Source organism: Bufo gargarizans, chromosome 8 (genome assembly GCF_014858855.1).
Source record: "Bufo gargarizans isolate SCDJY-AF-19 chromosome 8, ASM1485885v1, whole genome shotgun sequence".
Lineage (NCBI taxonomy): Eukaryota > Metazoa > Chordata > Amphibia > Anura > Bufonidae > Bufo > Bufo gargarizans.
In genome coordinates, this window is record NC_058087.1 from 110,834,213 (window position 1) to 110,854,504 (window position 20,292).

The 20,292-nt window shown below is 45.4% G+C and overlaps 1 protein-coding gene and 1 long non-coding RNA gene across 3 annotated transcripts in view; one reads left to right on the forward strand and one right to left on the reverse strand.

The window, feature by feature from the left end:
• Window positions 1–20,292, reverse strand: part of STAT1 (signal transducer and activator of transcription 1) — a 1,065,817-nt gene that overhangs the window by 645,458 nt on the left and 400,067 nt on the right. For both annotated transcript variants that reach the window (XM_044304320.1, XM_044304319.1), the window contains exon 8: window positions 12,044–12,195. In XM_044304320.1, the coding sequence (XP_044160255.1) occupies window positions 12,044–12,195 (152 nt within the window). The remainder of the gene's footprint in view (window positions 1–12,043; window positions 12,196–20,292) is intronic.
• The window catches only part of LOC122945286, a 110,999-nt gene that overhangs the window by 10,022 nt on the left and 80,685 nt on the right, over window positions 1–20,292 (forward strand). The gene's annotated exons all lie outside the window — the stretch shown is intronic.

Sequence of the window (20,292 nt, forward strand, 5' to 3'; positions counted from 1 at the left end):
TGCACTTAAGTACCTTTTTTTATGTCTGGGCGTTAGAAACCAGCACCCAACCCCGACTAACGACAAAATAACCTCCCATCACAAAATCACACAATACTACAAACTGACACCAGGAAAAATAATAATTCAGTATAATACAAGAATAGTTCAGATACTTCAACCGTCTGCATCCGTTCAGAACGGATCAGTTTCTATTATCTTTAACATAGCCAAGACGGATCTGTCTTGAACACCATTGAAAGTCAATGAAGGACGGATCAGTTTTCTATTATGCCAGATTGTGTCATAGAAAACGGATCCGTCCCCATTGACTTTGTGTGTCAGACTGGATCTGTTTGGCTCAGTTTCATCAGACTGATACCAGTCCGCCTCCAAAGCGTAATGGAGACGGAACGGAGGCAAACTGATGCATTCTGAGCAGATCCCTTTCCATTCAGAATGCATTAGGGCAAAACTGATCCGCTTTGGACCGCTTGTGAGAGCCCTGAACGGATCTCACAAACAGAAAGCCAAAACGCCAAAAGTAGCCTTAGAATTTAGAATAGTGAGGCTAATGGCCTCTCTTAGCTGGTTAACTTGTGCATTTTGGAAGTTTGGCATTTTCATGCCTCTCTGATGGACCACTCTGTTGAATGACAATTGGAAGGTTAATATTTTATGGTCACCATTTCCCAGGTGTTCCCCAAACTGCACATGGGGGACATTGGTACATACTAAGACAAGAAGTAAAGTAAAATTATAAATATATCACATTTTCCTGTACCAATTCTTTGTCCTATATGACAAAACACAGCAGATATCACCATCATTTCACGTGTCACTGAAAGAATCTGGAACATTGCAGACATCACAATCTAGACTTGACAGCACAATGCGTACTTGGACACTCCAATGTGGTAATAGACATCTTGTCAAGAGACACAATGTTGCTATCAACTGTACTTCTCAAACAACGATGATTCATCAAAATTGATAAGACATTCCATAAACTGTAAGGGAAATATACTTTTTTACATCAACAACCTCAGCTTAGGCCACGAAATTCAGGACGAGAACATGGTCTAAGGGAGCATTTAAAGGAACATGTTTCTCTTTATCCAGACAAAATTGAGGAACCTGAGGAATTTAATTTCCTCTCTGGTCTTTCTGTTCTCTAATTATCTTAAAAGTTCATTAGAAACAGCATTCCAAGAAAAACACCTGCTACCTACAGTAAAATATGGTGGTGGTTCCATCATGCCATGGTGCTTTGTGGCCAGTGCAAGGACTGGGAATCTTGTCAAAGTTGAGGGACGCATGGATTCCACTCAGTATCAGCAGATTCTGGAGACCAATGTCCAGGAATCGGTGACAAAGCTGAAGCTGCGCCGGAGCTGTATCTTTCAACAAGACAACGACCCTAAACACTGCTCAAAATCCACTAAGGCATTTATGCAGAGGAACAAGTACAACGTTCTGGAATGGCCATATCAGTCCCCAGACCTGAATATAATTGAAAATCTGTAGTGTGACTTCAAGAGAGCTGTCCATGCTCGGAAGCCATCAAACCTGAATGAACTAAAGATGTTTTGTAAAGAGGAATGGTCCAAAATAACTTCAACGAGAATCCAGACTCTCATTGGAACCTACAGGAAGCGTTTAGAGGCTGCAATTTCTGCAAAAGGAGGATGTACTAAATATTGATTTCATTTCTTTTTTGTGGTGCACAAATTTATGCACCTTCCTAATTTTGTTTAAACAATTACCGTATTTTTAACCCTATAAGACGCACCTGCCCATAAGACGCACCTAGGTTTTTGAGAAGGAAAATAAGAAAAAAAAATGTTTTGAACAAAAAGGTGTGCTTTTGAACTAATGGTGGTCTGTGGGTGACAATTATGGGGGAATCTGTGGGTGACACTGTTATGGGGGGGGATCTGTGGGTGACACTGTTATGGGGGGGGATCTGTGGGTGACACTGTTATGGGGGATCTGCGGGTGACACTGTTATGGGGGATCAGTGGGTGACACTGTTATGGGGGATCAGTGGGTGGCTCTTATTGGGGTCTCTGGGTGGCACTGTTATAGGGATCTGTGGATGACACTGTTATGGGGGGGATCTGTGGATGACACATATATGTGTCATCCACAGATCCCCTCCATAACACTGTCCCTGTAGTGTGAATGACCCCCAATACAGGCGGTGGGGTCACATCTGGTTTTATAATGACAGTGTAGCCCGTGCAGTGACTGTATTCTACTACATGCGCCCCGCTCACTGTATATACCGTAATCTTATCTATAATTGTAGGCATTGTTAATATATACAAATTCAGGGTAATCAGCGTCTGTATTACTTACAACCAGGGCTGTGGAGTCGGAGTCGAGGAGTCGGAGTCTGAGTCAATTTTGGGTACCTGGAGTCGGAGTCGGCAAAAAATGAACCGACTCCGACTCCTACTAAATTTAAATTGGAATAAAAAAAAAAAAAAGCAAGTTTAAATGTCCGAATTCATAAACAGTTATAATTAATGACTTCTCTACTGTAAGAATAAAGGCCAATGCATGCAGTGCCTCACGTAACCGCAAAACAAACGCGTTCAGTGATGTGAAGAAGCATGCTTTTCATATGCTTCACTATATGGCACGCAATGCACAATTAGGAGTGGCAATACATATACTTTCCATTGTGTTGTGTTCTGATGTTACAGGGAACACAATGCCCATGGTTTACCTAGCCTCTCACTGATAAGGGATTAAGTAAATATGTGTTTTGCAGGACTAGAGACACTTGTATAAGTGAAGGGAATGGAGGGTCAATAGTACAAGACTGAAGCTGTAAACCATTGGAAAAACTGCTGTCATTCAGCTAAGGCCCCATGCACACGGCCGTGTTTCACGGCCGTGTGCGGGCCGTGGAACCGCGGCCTGGATCCCTCCCTGCTGCCGGCACAGTACAGTAATACACTGGTATGATCTATACCAGTGTATTACTGTACTGTGCCGGCAGCAGGGAGCGCACGGCGTCATAGCAACCAGTGACGCCGTGCGCTCCTGCTCTCAGGAGGGATCCAGGACGCGGTTCCACGGCCCGCACACGGCCGTGAAACACGGCCGTGTGCATGGGGCCTAAGGCTATAAAACGTGTAAACTCAGAATGTTATCTTAAACTTTAAACATGACTATGGGATTCTTCTAGGGAAATCATGTTTTAAAATAAATGTCCCTTCCTGGATCCTCCCACTGCCCTATCTTCAGCAGAAGATCAGCACACAAAGGAGAAGGCAGCAGCTTCTGCCCAACTACCTCTCTGTGCTAGAAGAACTTCTTTCTTTCCTTCATGGAATGTATAAAATACATTTGCATATTAAATACAGAGGAGTCGGAGTCGGAAGTACAAAAAACTGAGGAGTCGGAGTCGGAGTCGGAGCATTTATCTACCGACTCCACAGCCCTGCTTACAACAAGTGCTCGGTAGCAGAGAGGATGGAGGAGGCAGGCCGGGAGGACGGGCACTGGCAGCGTGAGTCACTACGTTATACGCCCACGCCGCCTGCTACATTGATAAAGTGGGCGGCGCAGGCGCGTGGCGTAGTGACTAATGCTGCCAGCGCCCGTCTTCCCTCCTCCCTGCTACCGAGCGCTTGTTGTAAGTAATACAGGCGCTGATTACCCTGAATTTGTATACATTAACAACGCCTACAATTATAGATAAGATTACGGTATATAGAGTGGGGCCAGTGTAGTAGAATACAGTTTGTGTACGGGCCCGGCTGTCATTATAAAACCAGACCCCCAGTCCCTCCTCCCTCTCAGCTGATACACCCACCGCGCGGCATTGCGGCACGGCGTATCATTGACAGTTCGGCAAAATGCAGAATTCATCCCATAAGACACACTGCTATTTTCCCCCCACTTTTTTGGGGGGGGGAGTGCGTCTTATAGGGTGAAAAATACGGTATAGCACACTTTCTGTAAATCTAATAAACTTCATTTCAATTCTCAAATATCACTGTGTGTGTCTCCTACATGATATATTTAACTGACATTTTTTATCGCAACAACCAATGATTTATACAGGAAAATCATGACGATTAACAAGGTTGCCCAAACTTTCACATCCCACTGTACATCTTACTCCACTTTTACATATGTCCAAAGTCACTTTTGGCTAAGTCAGATTTATTAATGGTCCTTTAATACTGTGATAAATGTGGTTTGACGGTAGCAGCTTATCCTTCAGTAAGCAGCTTTACAAAAGTCGCATAGCTTTATGAAAAAGTCACATGCTCTATTCAAAAGTTGCATAAGATAAGCATGGTAAATCACTGGAGTGAACTTGCGCAATTGTCGCAAGAGTAAATCTGTCTAGAGATTCATTTACATAAGAAAACACTTTCTGCCGAGCATAGCGCAGAGCCAATAAATGTTGCAAATATTTGCGCAGTTTTAGCGATTGAGCAAAAATGTGCGACTTTTTCACTCCATTATTTTGACTTGAGCTAATGATAAATCTGGCCCTTAGTGTTTGTCAGAGAATGCATCTGGGTAAGGTTGTCAGTACTATTAAATCTTTTTGTTCATCTTCAAAGCTACTTATTCCAAACCTTACTGATAATTAAGTTTACCCCAGATTGTCGAAAGAGACAGTGGCTTTTAGACAAATTAACCCCAAATATTCCTCATCAGGGGAAGTACCATGACAATAGAGGACGCAAGCTATGGTAGCTAGAAAACCTGAACTCACAAAATTCAAAATGAATGATCCTTGATTGTCTACAATCCCTAGAGCAGTGGTACTCAACTACTTTTTGCAAAGAATGCTTTGGATAGGAGTGCTCTCTGGAGTATAGCTTGGCCTGCTACACCACTTTGCAATATTTGTAAAAATGTTAAAATAACGGCCAGCTTTTATAAAAACTTCACTTTAATATAAATCCACCTAAAATATCATACCACAATTATCAATAACTAGTTAAATAGAAAGTACCAATTCTAATTGGGAAAAACCAGATATACTTAATTATAACATATCATGCATATAATCACCTCTATAAAAAAAATAAAAAAAAATAGCTCACGCACTGTATAATGGCACTATTAATACTAAGGCGATTGCCTGTGTGCAGACTGTGCATTAGACTCCAAAGGACTTTTGTATTGAAAAAATACTCCAATATGACGAAAATAGAATCTTCTGCTTAGTCCGATGGAGATCATGCCATCACAATGTTATCCCTTAATATTTCAATTCAGCTCAGCTTGCAAATATTATACACACCACACAGATATATGTACGGGACATAGCTGTGTGGTGTGTATAATATTTACAAGCTGAGCTAATGTATTAAGGGATAACATCGTGAAGCATGATCTCCATCAGACTAAGCAGAAGATTCTATTTTCGTCATATTGGAGTATTTTTTCAATACAAAAGTTCTTTGGATTCTAATGCACAGTCTGCACAGAGGCAATCACCTTAGTATTAATAGTGCCATTATACAGTGCGTGAGCTCAGCACTAGGCACAATAGGAGGGAATGTGACCATATGATTACATGTCTTTTTTATAGAAGTGATTATATGCATGATATGTTATTATATGTATATGTGATTTTTCCCAATTAGAATTGGTACTTTGTATTCAACTAGTTATTGATTATTGTGGTATGATATTTTAGGTGGATTTATATTAAAGTTAAGTTTTTATAAAAGCTGGCCAGTGGTTTAACACTTTTTGTAAAGGTCCACATAATTGGATCTGCTGTGAGGTGGAGGTTCAGACTAAACACCAACAGGTGTTGGTACCGCACACAGATTGGGGCCAATAAATTAATAATCTTATGTACCTCACATTTCTAGCATGCCACTAAGAGAGACGCTTACCATTCACTGACTCTGCTGTTAGTGATGCTGCTATAGTACGGAATGACTCTGACCACTTTCTGACTATGGGGGCACTTTGTTTAATTTTATTTGGGGGTTTAGTGGTTGTGTGGAAGGAGCATGTCGGTGAAACAGCTCAGACAGGCTGATACAGAGATTGTGCACAGCCCTCACTGCCTCATCCCTGTCCACAGATAACACAGTGGATGTGAATGCTGGCAGCACATGTCCAAATGTATTACAGGGGAAGGAGGCCTCCTCGTCCCAGTGCTGGACAGCCTTCCTCTTCACCGCAGTCCTTACCCTGATGGACACATTGACCTCTCCTCCCAGTGCTGGACAGCCTTCCTCTTCACTGCAGCCCTGAACTGGTCGACAAACTGACCTCGCCTCCCAGTGCCTTCTTCACAGCAGCAGGGGCGGCGCTACCATAGAGGCAAGGGGGGCAATTGCCCCGGGCCCCCGCTCCTTAGGAGGGCCCTAGCGCCGGCCCGGCCTTACTATTATCTTATTGTCAGACAGTTGTGAGTCGTGACTTGTCACACTCACACACTGACACTACACTCAGACAGCCAGGACAAGACAGTGCTGGACTCTGCGGGCTGCCGCCGGCGCCACGCGGCAGCCGGCAGTAATGTAATTAATACATTAAACTAAGTTACTCACTGGGCGGCTAGTCTGCAGAGTCAAGTGTTGGAGGGGCCCCCTGCCGGGCGCAGGCGGCCACGGCTTGTTGATTGCAGTGTCTCGTTTCACTTAATAGACTGCAGTGTGGTCTGGAAGGGGCCCCCTGCCGGACGCAGGTGGCTGCTGAATGTGCCTGCGCCGCTGCTTCTGTCTCTTTAAGAGATTCAAGACTGTCTAGACAGCAGCGGCATGCACGGCACAGGCAGGCACGTCTGCCACAGGCTCCGCCACCTCGCCCAGAGCAGTACTTAAAGGGGTTGTCCAGGTTCAGAGCTGAACCTGGACATACCTCCATTTTCACCCAGGCAGCCCCCCTGACATGAGCATCGGAGCAGTTCATGCTCCGATGCTCTCCTTTGCCCTGCGCTAAATTGCAGAGGGCAAAGGCATTTTTCTGAGTACCGGTGACGTACCGGGGCTCTCTATGGGGCTGACAGGCAGCCCGGTGACGTCACTGGCACTGATGGGCGGGATTTGGCTCTGCCCTAGCCAGTAAAACGGCTAGGGCAGAGCTAAAGCCCGCCCCTCAGAGCCGGTGACGTCACCGAACACACTGCTGGGCGGAAGTTACCGCCCGGCAGTGTGTTATTGAAAACACAAGAGCCTGTGCCCTGCGAGATCGAGCGCAGGGCACTGGAGCGCATCGGAGCATGAGATGCACCGATGCTAGGCTCAGGGGGGCTGCCGGGGTGAAAAAGAGGGTATGTCCGGGTTCAGCTCTGAACCCGGACAACCCCTTTAAGGACAGGTGAACTGAGCAGGAGGCATTGGCAAGGAGAAGGAGCAACTAAAAAGCAAAGCAAACAAGAAAATCAAGCAAGCAGATACAGATTGTTGGATACCATTGGCATTGGCCAGCCACAGCCCAGCAAGCCCAGTGTGACAGCAGCGCCAGAGAAGGCCCGCCGCCCCCAGCCAAGTTCCAGTCTGGTAGGTCCATAATTCATTGGTTAGGGTACTTTCACACTTGCGGCAAGACGGATCTGGCAGGCTGGTCTCCCTGTCGGATCTGTCCCACTGTAATGGGACAGGGGCTGAGCTCTAGCGCAGCACAGCAGTGCACGGCGAAAGCCGCCGGACAAAAAGGACCTGCATGTCCGACTTTTTAGTCCGGCGGCTTTCGCGTGCTGCGCTGGAGCTCAGCCCCCGTCCCCATTATAGTCAATAGGGACGGAGCAGTGAAACAGCGGAAGGACCGATCCGACAGGGAGATCAGCCTGCCGGATCCGTCCTGCCGCAAGTGTGAAAGTACCCTTGTTTTGTTGTTGTTAATGAATCCATGATCCATCCATCCATTCCTAGTGTTTCCCACTCACTGACTTACTTTGTCCGGCATCATCTCACCCGTCCGGGCCGTCCCAGTGTACTAATAGTCCAGCCTGCGGTCCTGGTTCTGTTTGGAGTCAGTTGGACTGGAGAAATGTGCATTTGGGGGGGCAGTGCTTAGTCCCTGAAGAGAAGGATAAAGAAAAGGCGCCAACAGGACTGTATGATGGAGGGATTGGGAAGAAGGGAAACAGTAGGATGGGAAGGCAGCTCTGGTGTAGAAAACAAAACTAGACACCACAAAGAAATCAGGATGAATCAGTGATAGGTGGGGAACAAATAGGATGCGGTTGAGCGCCAAATTCCCAAATGACAAGGTGTAGGTGGGTGGTGGTACAGGTAGTCCTTATTAGTATCGTAAAAATCACCCAAGTTGAGGTGCTGTGGGCTGATAGGTAGCGCACAGTGGTGGGTAGGTGAATGGTACAGGAATAAGATGACATTTAACAGTAGTATTAGGTAAACTCTTAAAAACCTGAAAATCAATCACATATACATGCATAAAAATTGAGTGAATTCTTTAGTATGGTTCAAAACATATAATGGTAAAAATAAAGATAAAATTAAAACAATGTTAAAAATCCACTCACTTCACAAGGGGGGTTGCCAACAGGATGACCTTGAGGCACCTGTGGCAAGAAACCCCCTAAGCCGGGATCGCGTGTAGGTTTGTTAGAGTTTGACGTCTACGACCTGGGTGTACAGCCTGGTTGGTAAAGCAGCAGACAAATCCAAGGGTATGTAATCAATCCTCTTTAATGGTTTAAAATAAGGCTCAACGCGTTTCAGGGGTCATAGTACCCCCTTCATCAGGAGCAGGATTGATTACATACCCTTGGATATGTCTGCTGCTTTACCAACCAGGCTGTACACCCAGGTCGTAGACGTCAACCTCTGCCATGATGAAGGGAGGGGGGGGGGGTGACATGGAGGGGGAGAAATTTGAGATTATTAGGTTTCACTATGGGGGCACATTTTTCTGGCACATTATTGGGGGCATCTATGAGGGCACTTACTACTGGCACATTATTAAGTGGCACTTCTTCCTGGCACATTATTGGTGGGCACTTTTGGGGCATCTACTGGGGCTACAAAGAAGTGGTATGTTATATGGAGGGCTCTGTACAGTGGCATTTTATACTGGGACACATGGTGGGTACTATGGGGAATGGGGGAGAGGAATACTATGGGATCATCTACAGAGAGCACTAAGAAGGGGTATTTTATGTTCGCAAAATTATTTATGGAGGACACCGAGGGCATCTACTGGGGTACTATATAGGGGCATTTAATGCTGGTACATTATGGGGGGGGGGCACCATATTTTGTCATTGGTTTCGATATGGACCATGACCGCTGGATCTTCTCCAGCCCCTCCCAGTAATCTGTCAACCCGATCTGCGATGTGTCGAACTCTAGCGACAGGAAGACAGCACACTGTTCGGCGATCACGGTCTTTGTGACAGATTTACCTATCTGTTCCCCTAATAATTGAGTCTCCCACTACCAGCACCTGTCTGGCCTGCCCTGCTCTCCTGGTCCCCTGCTTACCGCAGCTGACATTCCCCTGACTGACAGATATGCCTCTCCCAGCTCTGCTATCCCTCTGCCCTTTCTCCAAATCCTTATTATGAAATCTTTGTTATTAGGATAAAGCACAACATCAGCTCCGCCGAGCCCCCGGCCAAAGTGTTGAAGTGGTGTCCGAGATCCCCAAGGGTCAAGCCAAGTAATTCTAAGTTTTCATGTGAAATATGTTTATGTTATACACATATAGCCTACACTGTGCCACACAATATACAGTATACCGCTACACTGTGCCCCACAATGTACAGTATACCGCTACACTGTGTCCCCGCAATGTACAGTATACCACTACACTGTGCCCCGCAATGTACAGTATACCGCTACACTGTGCCCCGCAATGCACAGTATACCGCTACACTGTGCCCCGCAATATATATTATTTTTTTTACGGGACATCAGCAAGTGTCATGGGGCCCCTTATTGTTTTCCGCCTCAGGGCCCCATTTCGCCTAGAACCGGCCCTGCACAGCAGCCCTGACCTGGTGCAGACCTCTGCTCCTTACATGTGGAGGCCATTTCTCCAATGTAGGAGCCTCATCCACACTGCACATCCACAGAATGGCATTACAGACTTACTCAGGGCGGGAATGATGTAGAGCCAACTCCTCCCTCCCTACCAGTAATTGGTAGTTTGGGTAAAGCTGCCTGTGTGCAGCACATCGATTGACTGGAACACCTCAAAGGTCTTGTCCTGCTTCTTTTCACTCGCTGTATGGCAGGTCCTTTCTCTTCTGCTTATCTCCTCTTCTAATTTAGAGAGTGGATCAAGACAGCTGGCGCCCTTGGTCCGGATTTGGACCGTGGTCTGCCACTTGAGCACCACTGACCTAGAAGATATCACCTAATCTTAAAAGCTAAACTAGAGCTCACTATATTACAGCTCACCCAGAGCATTATCGAATTGGAGCGCAAGTTAAACAACCAAGGATCCCTCTCTGTGTTTGCTAAGTGCAACAAATGAATGCTTGGAAAGATCCAAGACATATGAAGACGAAATCTCTAGCTTATTTATAACATACAGGACGCCATATCATAAGATTTGACTATCATAAGGTGGATTATTTTTACCATGAAAAATGTTGGCAGGGACACGACCATGTTTGGAGCCCACTATATGAGAGGTGCTGCTTCTTCACTAAGCTGCTACATAGGATGTTCCTTCAGGAACAATATTAAAGGCAGCTATATGGTCTACAAATGCACTTTCTTTAAGGCTACTTTCACACTAGCGTTCATGGGTCCGTTCGTGAGCTCCGTTCGAAGGAGCTCACGAGCGGACCCAAACGCCTCCGTCCAGCCCTGATGCAGTCTGAATGGAGCGGATCCGCTCAGACTGCATCAGTCTGGCGGCGTTCAGCCTCCGCTCCGCTCGCCTCCGCACGGACAGGCGGACAGCTGAACGCTGCTTGCAGCGTTCAGCTGTCCGCCTGGCCGTGCGGAGGCGAGCGGATCCGTTCAGACTTACAATGTAAGTCAATGGGAACGGATCCGCTTGAAGATGTCACCATATGGCTCCATCTTCAAGCGGATCCGTCCCCCATTGACTTTACATTGAAAGTCTGAACGGATCCGCTCAGGCTGCTTTCACACTTAGAATTTTTTCTAAGTTATTAATGCAGACGGATCCGTACTGAACGGAGCCTCCGTCTGCATTAATATGATCGGATCCGTTCAGAACGGATCCGATCAAACGCTAGTGTGAAAGTAGCCTAAGTTCTATTGGCATCCTTCCGAAATTGAACGGAGAAAGTTTTTAAAAGCTACCACCAGGAGTGCCCTTCTCTACCTAATAAACTGGTGCTATGTAGCTACCTTCTGAAGAACAAATAAGAGTTTGATGGAATCTTGATTTGCCAATGTTTTTTTGTTCTAGGGAAAGTACATCCACCTAGCAACAGCATCCTTCCCTGCTACCAACCTAGGTTTCCTGTTGGAAGCAGTGACTGCTCGGCTATTTTCGTCAGTCCCACAGAAATTAATGGAGTGTGGCCGCGCATGCGTGGTTGTATGAGGTTAACAGTTATTAGCCCCTCCTTTCTGTTGCTGTGGCCCTCGCTTTGTTTTGGCGCCCAATATGTAAATCTGCAGTAAAAGTACAGGGAGGGTGTTGCCTTTCCACTTGATGTGACACTGTCTAATCAATGTACAGTTATGCAAAAGAAATGCTATTCTAGTGAGATCAGCCTATGTAATCAAGTCTATCCAGGATCAAAGCCATTGTGACCAGAGGTGAAGAAGATGCTCTGGAATGGCACTCTTATGCTGGCTGATTTCGTGAGACTAGATAAATCTCACGAAAACAGCATGTCTTCTGCATCTCTGTAAAGAAGTCTGCAAAAGCTGCGGAGAAGGTAAAATCTACTGAGAAGACATGAGGTCTCCTCCTTCTAATATCTTCACTGCAGATTTACATATAGGCCGACAAAACAGAGTGGGCTGTAGCGAACGGATGGGATAGTTGAAAATAAAAAGTGCACTGAAGAGACTAACAGGAATAACAAAAGGTATTAAACTGAAAAAAAAAAAAACACAATTATACTGCTAAAAAATTATAGTCAGGTCTTTGTCAGATTACTTACCAGCTCTGGAGTTGATCAAGGCAAGCATTTGGAGGACCTCCAATGCAGGCTATTTGTTGTCTGCGCTTCCATTCCACCAGTTCTTCGTTAATAAGAGAACTCTGAGTATGACACGTGATATTGAGGAGTTCTCCTATTTTTTGGACAATATCCTGATGAAATCGAAATAAAAATAATGTGTTTGTGTAAACATTTCATCATCTCATATAAATATATATATATATATATATATATAAAAAATGAGTCTCTGTCTGTCTAGACATCCTTTATACGTGACCAAACGACTGGACAGATCTTCACCAAATTTGGCACACAGGTACATCAGGTGTTCGGGAAGGTTTTATACCGGGTATCAGCTCTCTAGGACGTATCGTTCCTGAGATATTCCCCTAAAATAACCTGCAATAGCTAATAGAAGCCAGCAAGCCTTTCACTTAAATCCGAACTGCCATTTACATGGCCATATGTCCCTTATTCGCCAATAGAAGCTTGCAGGTCCTACTCCAGGATGCCATAACAACTTATCACAGGTTTTAGCAGTTTGCAGTTCCTTAAATATTCGGCATAACTACACTGTTAAATGCATGTGGGGCAGGGGCCACTATTAACCACTTCAGCCCCGCTAGGTGAAACCCCCTTCATGACCAGGCCACTTTTTACACTTCGGCACTACACTCCTTTCACCGTTTATCGCTCGGTCATGCAACTTACCACCCAAATGAATTTTACCTCCTTTTCTTCTCACTAATAGAGCTTTCATTTGGTGGTATTTTATTGCTGCTGACATTTTTACTTTTTTTGTTATTAATCAAAATGTAACGATTTTTTTTGCAAAAAATATGAAATTTTTCACTTTCAGCTGTGAAATTTTGCAAAAAAAACGACATCCATATATAAATTTTTCGCTAAATTTATAGTTCTACATGTCTTTGATAAAAAAAATGTTTGGGCAAAAAAAAATGGTTTGGGTAAAAGTTATAGCATTTACAAACTATGGTACAAAAATGTGAATTTCCGCTTTTTGAAACGGCTCTGATTTTCTGAGCACCTGTCATGTTTCCTGAGGTTCTACAATGCCCAAACAGTATAACTACCCCACAAATGACCCCATTTCGGAAAGTAGACACCCTAAGGTATTCGCTGATGGGCATAGTGAGTTCATAGAACTTTTTATTTTTTGTCACAAGTTAGCGGAAAATGATGATGATTTTTATTTTTATTTTTTTTCTTACAAAGTCTCATATTGCACTAACTTGCGACAAAAAATAAAAAATTCTAGGAACTCACCATGCCCCTCACAGAATACCTTGGGGTGTCTTCTTTCCAAAATGGGGTCACTTGTGGGGCAGTTATACTGCCCTGGCAATTTAGGGGCCCAAATGTGTGAGAAGAACTTTGCAATCAAAATGTGTAAGAAATGACCGGTGAAATCCGAAAGGTGCACTTTGGAATATGCGCCCCTTTGCCCACCTTGGCAGCAAAAAAATGTCACACATGTGGTATCGCCGTACTCAGGAGAAGTTGGGGAATGTGTTTTGGGGTGTCATTTTACATATACCCATGCTGGGTGAGAGAAATATCTTGGCAAAAGACAACTTTTCCCATTTTTTTTTATACAAAGTTGGCATTTGACCAAGATATTTTTCTCACCCAGCATGGGTATATGTAAAATGACACCCCAAAACACATTCCCCAACTTCTCCTGAGTACGGCGATACCACATGTGTGAAACTTTATTGCAGCCTAGGTGGGCAAAGGGGCGCATATTCCAAAGTGCACCTTTCGGATTTCACCGGTCATTTTTTACAGATTTTGATTGCAAAGTACTTCTCACACATATGGGCCCCTAAATTGCCAGGGCAGTATAACTACGCCACAAGTGACCCCATTTTGGAAAGAAGACACCCCAAGGTATTCCGTGAGGGGCACTGCGAGTTCCTAGAATTTTTTATTTTTTGTCACAAGTTAGCGGAAAATGATGATTTTTTTTTTCTCTTTTTTCCTTACAAAGTCTCATATTCCACTAACTTGCGACAAAAAATAAAAAATACTAGGAACTCGCCATGCCCCTCACGGAATACCTTGGGGTGTCTTCTTTCCAAAATGGGGTCACTTGTGGCGTAGTTATACTGCCCTGGCAATTTAGGGGCCCAAATGTGTGAGAAGAACTTTGCAATCAAAATCTGTAAAAAATGACCGGTGAAATCCGAAAGGTGCACTTTGGAATATGCGCCCCTTTGCCCACCTTGGCATCAAAAAAGTGTCACAGATCTGGTATCGCCGTACTCAGGAGAAGTTGGGGAATGTGTTTTGGGGTGTCATTTTACATATACCCATGCTGGGTGAGAGAAATATCTTGGCAAACGACAACTTTTCCCATTTTTTTATACAAAGTTGGCATTTGACCAAGATATTTTTCTCACCCAGCATGGGTATATGTAAAATTACACCCCAAAACACATTCCCCAACTTCTTCTGAGTACGGCGATACCAGATGTGTCACACTTTTTTGCAGCCTAGATGCGCAAAGGTGCCCAAATTCCTTTTAGGAGGGCATTTTTAGACATTTGGATCCCAGACTTCTTCTCATGCTTTAGGGCCCCTAAAAAGCCAGGGCAGTATAAATACCCCACATGTGACCCCACTTTGGAAAGAAGACACCCCAAGGTATCCAATGAGGGGCCTGGCAAGTTCATAGAATTTTTTTTTTTTCGCATAAGTTAGCGGAAATTGATTTTTTTTTTGTTTTTCTCACAAAGTCTCACTTTCCGCTAACTTAGGACAAAAATTTCAATCTTTCATGGACTCAATATGCCCCTCAGCAAATACCTTGGGGTGTCTTCTTTCCAAAATGGGGTCAGTTGTGGGGTGTTTGTACTGCCCTGGCATTTAAGGGTCTCCGCAATCATTACATGTATGGCCAGCATTAGTAGTTTCTGCTATCCTCCTTATATTGAGCATACAGGTAATGAGATGAGATTTTTTTTTCCGTTCAGCCTCTGGGCTGAAAGAAAAAAATGAACGGCACAGATTTCTTCATTCGCATCGATCAATGTGGATGAAAAAATCTCTGCCCAAAAAAAATAAATGGAGGGGAAAGGCGTCTGCCAGGACATAGGAGCTCCGCCCTACATCCATACCCACTTAGCTCGTATGCCTGGCAAACCAGATTTCTCCATTCGCATCAATCGATGGATGAATAAATCATTGCCAGGATTTTTTTTTTTATATATATATATACAGAGTGCTTGCCAAAGCATAGGAACGCCGCCTCCTCCTCAGCTCGTATGCCTCGGCAAACGTATCTGTCACTGCAGAGGAGAAAATCCCGTCTTGCAGCGCCGCATACACCGACTTGCGTGTAATCTGACAGCAGCGCAATGCTTCTGTCAGAATGCACATCGGTGCTGCAGCTAGTAGATCGGTTGGCCCACCTGGAAGGTAAAAAAACACAAAAAGAAAAAACCAGGCCACAACGCAATAATTTTATTAACTTTGGAACAGAACATGTAACTTTAACTTTTTGAACTTAACATTAACCTGTTTGCTTACCTGTTTTTTTTTTTTTTTTTACCTTTATAGAACAAACCTCTCCTTCCCCATGGGTCAATGTGCAAAGCGCAAATCGCCCAAAGATGTGGCGAAGTGCGTTATGCACTTTGTCCCATTTGAAAGGAGACGTTTGCAGCAGCTGTGAGTGAATGGGCCCTAATAGCCCTGTGTGCCTATCCTGGTGAGATGATCCCTATGCTAATAGTGTACCTGTGAGTGGTACTTCCGGAAACACTCTCCAAAGCATAGGGCAGGGTGGTCCGGACAGTCAGGACAGAAATAGCGGGTGTCACGCCTTATTCCACTCCTGCTACAGACACGACATTTTTTTCGGGGTGGCGGTCGGTTTGAGGTACTAGCAACGACACTGGGGAAGTGTCGCTCGTGTAGACGGCTAACTACACTGGTGGATGGGGCCACGGAACCTCCTGGATACAGGAGGTTCGCGATGATCTCTTCCTGAAATTTGAGGAAGGATCCAGTTCTCCCAGCCTTACTGTAGAGAACAAAACTATTGTACAGAGCCAATTGAATTAAATATACAGACACCTTCTTATACCAGCGTCTGGTGCGTCGGGAAACTAAATACGGAGCCAACATCTGGTCATTGAAGTCGACCCCTCCCATGTGGAGGTTATAGTCGTGGACTGAGAGGGGCTTTTCAATGACACGGGTTGCTCGCTCAATTTGGATTGTCGTGTCTGCGTGAATGGAGGAGAGCATGTAAACGTCACGCTTGTCTCTCCATTTCACCGCGAGCAGTTCTTCGTTACACAGTGCGGCCCTCTGCCCCCTTGCAAGACGGGTGGTAACGAGCCGTTGGGGGAAGCCCGCGCGACTAGTTCGCGCAGTACCACAGGCGCCAATCCGTTCTAGAAACAAATGCCTAAAGAGGGCCACACTTGTGTAAAAATTGTCCACATAAAGATGGTACCCCTTGCCGAATAAGGGTGACACCAAGTCCCAAACTGTCTTCCCACTGCTCCCCAGGTAGTCAGGGCAACCGACCGGCTCCAGGGTCTGATCTTTTCCCTCATAGATCCGAAATTTGTGGGTATAGCCTGTGGCCCTTTCACAGAGCTTATACAATTTGACCCCATACCGGGCGCGCTTGCTTGGGATGTATTGTTTGAAGCCAAGGCGCCCGGTAAAATGTATTAGGGACTCGTCTATGCAGATGTTTTGCTCTGGGGTATAAATATCTGCAAATTTCAGGTTGAAATGGTCTATGAGGGGCCGAATTTTGTGGAGCCGGTCAAAAGCAGGGTGGCCTCTGGGACGGGAGGTGCTGTTATCACTAAAGTGCAGGAAACGCAGGATGGTCTCAAATCGTGTCCTGGACATAGCAGCAGAGAACATGGGCATGTGATGAATTGGGTTCGTGGACCAATATGACCGCAATTCATGCTTTTTTGTCAGGCCCATGTTGAGGAGGAGGCCCAGAAAATTTTTATTTTCGGAAACTTGTAATGGTTTCCACCGGAAAGACTGGGCATAAGAGCTTCCCGGGTTAGCGGTTATAAATTGTGTGGCATATCTGTTTGTTTCGGCCACAACTAAGTCTAAAAGCTCCGCAGTCAAGAACAGCTCAAAAAATCCCAGGGCCGAACCGATCTGAGCTGTCTCAACCCGAACTCCAGACTGGGCAGTGAAAGGGAAAACTACGGGTGCGGCGGAAGTTGGGGACTGCCAATCAGGGTTTGCCAGCACCTCTGGGATTCTAGGGGCTCTACGGGCACGTCTTTGCGGTGGCTGCGACGGGGTCACTACTGCATGTGCCACCGTACCAGCTTCAACTGCCCTTCTGGTGCTCGCTACTTCACCAGGTTGTACGGCAGTGCTGGTACTAGGTCCAGGAAGGGCTGGGCTGCTGGTGTATGCCTCACCACGTAATCCGACAGCACCAGCCCCACTCTGCTGCTCTTGAAGCGGATCCTGCGCAACCTGCGGTCTAGCGACACGGGGCCGGGTACGCCTGCTGCTATCAGGGACCTCAACCTCCTCGTCCGAACTTTGGGTCAGAGAGCCACTGCTTTCTACAGGTTCGTATTCTGACCCGCTGGATTCATCAGATGAGGGTTCCCACTCCTCATCCGACTGGGTCAGAAGCCTGTAGGCCTCTTCAGAAGAATACCCCCTGTTAGACATGTGGGCAACTAAATTTCGGGGTATTCCCTGAGACTACCCAAGAAAAAAAAAGCAAGCCTGTCTTACAAAGGGGAGCCTAGGGTTAATTGGGTGCTGGGAGGTGATCTGGGGGCTAAGTGTAGTGTAGTGGGTACCCACAGTAATGATGTGCTCCTCTGCTCCTCTCCTGGAACCAACCGACCAAAAGAAGGAGCAGAGGAGCACAGCAGCCATATAACCCCATCATATTTACTAATATGATGGGTTATCTGGCTGCTGATTCGTTTTTTTGAAAATCATCAACCTGCCAGCCAATGATCGTGGCCGGCAGGTTGATGACGAACTTCTTCTTTGAATTTTGCCGGCCCGCGATGCGCATGCGCGGGCCGGCATACCCGGAAATCTCGCGTCTCGCGAGAGGACGCACCGGCGCGTCCACCCAGAACAGCACGACCGCCGCGATGACGCAATCCTGCGTACGGCGGTCGTGAGGAGGTTAAACGGACGGGTGCTATGGAGTTCACTGTTAAAGGGGCAGGCACTGCGGAGGTCACAGTTAAAAGGGCAGACACTCCGGAGGTTACTGTTAAAGGGGCGGGCACTGTGGAAATCACTGTTAAAGGGGCGGGTACTGTGAAGGTCACTGTTAAAGTGGTGGCCACTATGAAGGTCACTGTTAACCTTTAATCATTGACCACTGTGAAGGTGGTCAATGATAAAGGGGCGGGCACTGTGGAGGTCACTGCTAAAGGGGCGGGTACTGTTAAAGGAACGGCCACTATGAAGGTCACTGTTGAAGAGGTGGTCAATGTTAAAAGGGCAGGCACTGTGGAGGTCACTGTTAAAGGGGCAAGCACTGTAAAGGTCACCATTAAAGGGGCAGGCACTATTAAAGGGACGGGCAATGGGGAAGTCACTATTAAAGAAGCGGTCACTGTTAAAGGGGCAGACATTGTGGAGGTCACTATTAAAGGGGCGGGAACTGTGGAAATCACTGTTAAAGGGGAAGGCCCTGTAAAGGTCACTGTTAAAGGGGCAACCACTATGAAGGTCACTGTTAAAGGGGTGGTCAATGTTAAAGGGGCAAGCAATGTGGAGGTCATTGTTAAAGGGGCAGGCAAAGTGGAGGTCACTGTTAAAGGAGCAGCCACTATGAGGGTCACTGTTAAAGAGGTGGTCAATTATAAAGATGCGGGCACTGTGGAGGTCATTGCTAAAGCAGCAGGCACTTTGGAGGTCACTGTAAAAGGGTCAGGCACTGTGGAGGTCCCTGTTAAAGGGGAGGGCACCATGCAGGAAAATGTTAAAGATGTTGTCACTGTTAAAGGGGCTGGCACTGTGGAGGTCACTTAAAGGGGCAGGAATTTTGGAGGTCAATGTTAAAGGGGCGGCCACTGTGCAGGTCAATGTTAAAGGGGCAGCAAATGTGGAGATCACTGTTAAAGAAGCGGGCACTGTGGAGATCACTGTTAAATGGGCCGGCACAGTGGAGGTCACTATTAAAGGGGCGGCCACTATGAAGGTCACTGTTAAAGAAGAGGGCAATGTGGAGATTACTGTAAAAGGGGCGGGCACTGTGGAGGTCATTGTTAAAGGGGCGGGTTCTGTAGAGGTCACTGTTATGGGGGAAACTGTTGATATCTTATTACGACACATGGAAACATAAAATGAAATAGATGAAATATACCCGTGCGAATCCAGGTCCTTCTGCTAGTATTAGATAAAAAGCTAATTTTGTACATATACGGTATGCTTTATATGTGCCGCACAACAAATATAAGAAAAATATGGATAAAAAAAGACCAACATTAAATATAAGTGTGCCAATTACCCATCTGTTCTATTTACCTATTGTTTAAAAAATAAAGATGATAAGCATCATAATGCGTGTTGCAAGGGTATTTTACATAATTACGTACTGACTGCTTCTGTCCCTTTTAATTAAGTTTTCTTGCATGGCAAGACCACTCACTGTTATTTCACATATATTCTTATTATTATAGCCAAATTTATCACCCTAAATCCTCCCACAGTTTTTACACTACATAGACAGAAATATACCGAAATGTGCGGATTGTTCCCGGTTGGTGTGCTATTATTTTGTGGAATGCTTCAACGAATGGTTCACGAAATATTGGTGTTTTTGTGGCGAAATTGGTCCCATTAGGAATGAATGGCGGAATGTTGAAAACTAGAGTGAGAGCTGACAAAAGCTAGAGTGGGAGCTGAAAAATCAGGACATAATTTCTAAACTGCCACCACTCCCTCATTTTCAAGAACACCTACACAAATCGGCTGCTGTTTTTATAAATGTATGTTTTAATGTAACTGTGAAGCACTTTGGGCAACAACATTGCAATTAAATGTGCTATATAAATAAATAAAAGATGAAATGCATTTCTCACTATCAAGCTTGCCATGTGCACTTTTTAAATTTGATAAATTGGTTAGTGCAGGGTTTCTCAACTCCGGTCCTCGGGACCCACCTACCAGTCATGTTTTCAGGATTTCCTTAGTATTGAGCAGGTGATATAATTAGTGTCAATGCATCAGGACTTAGCACAGGTATT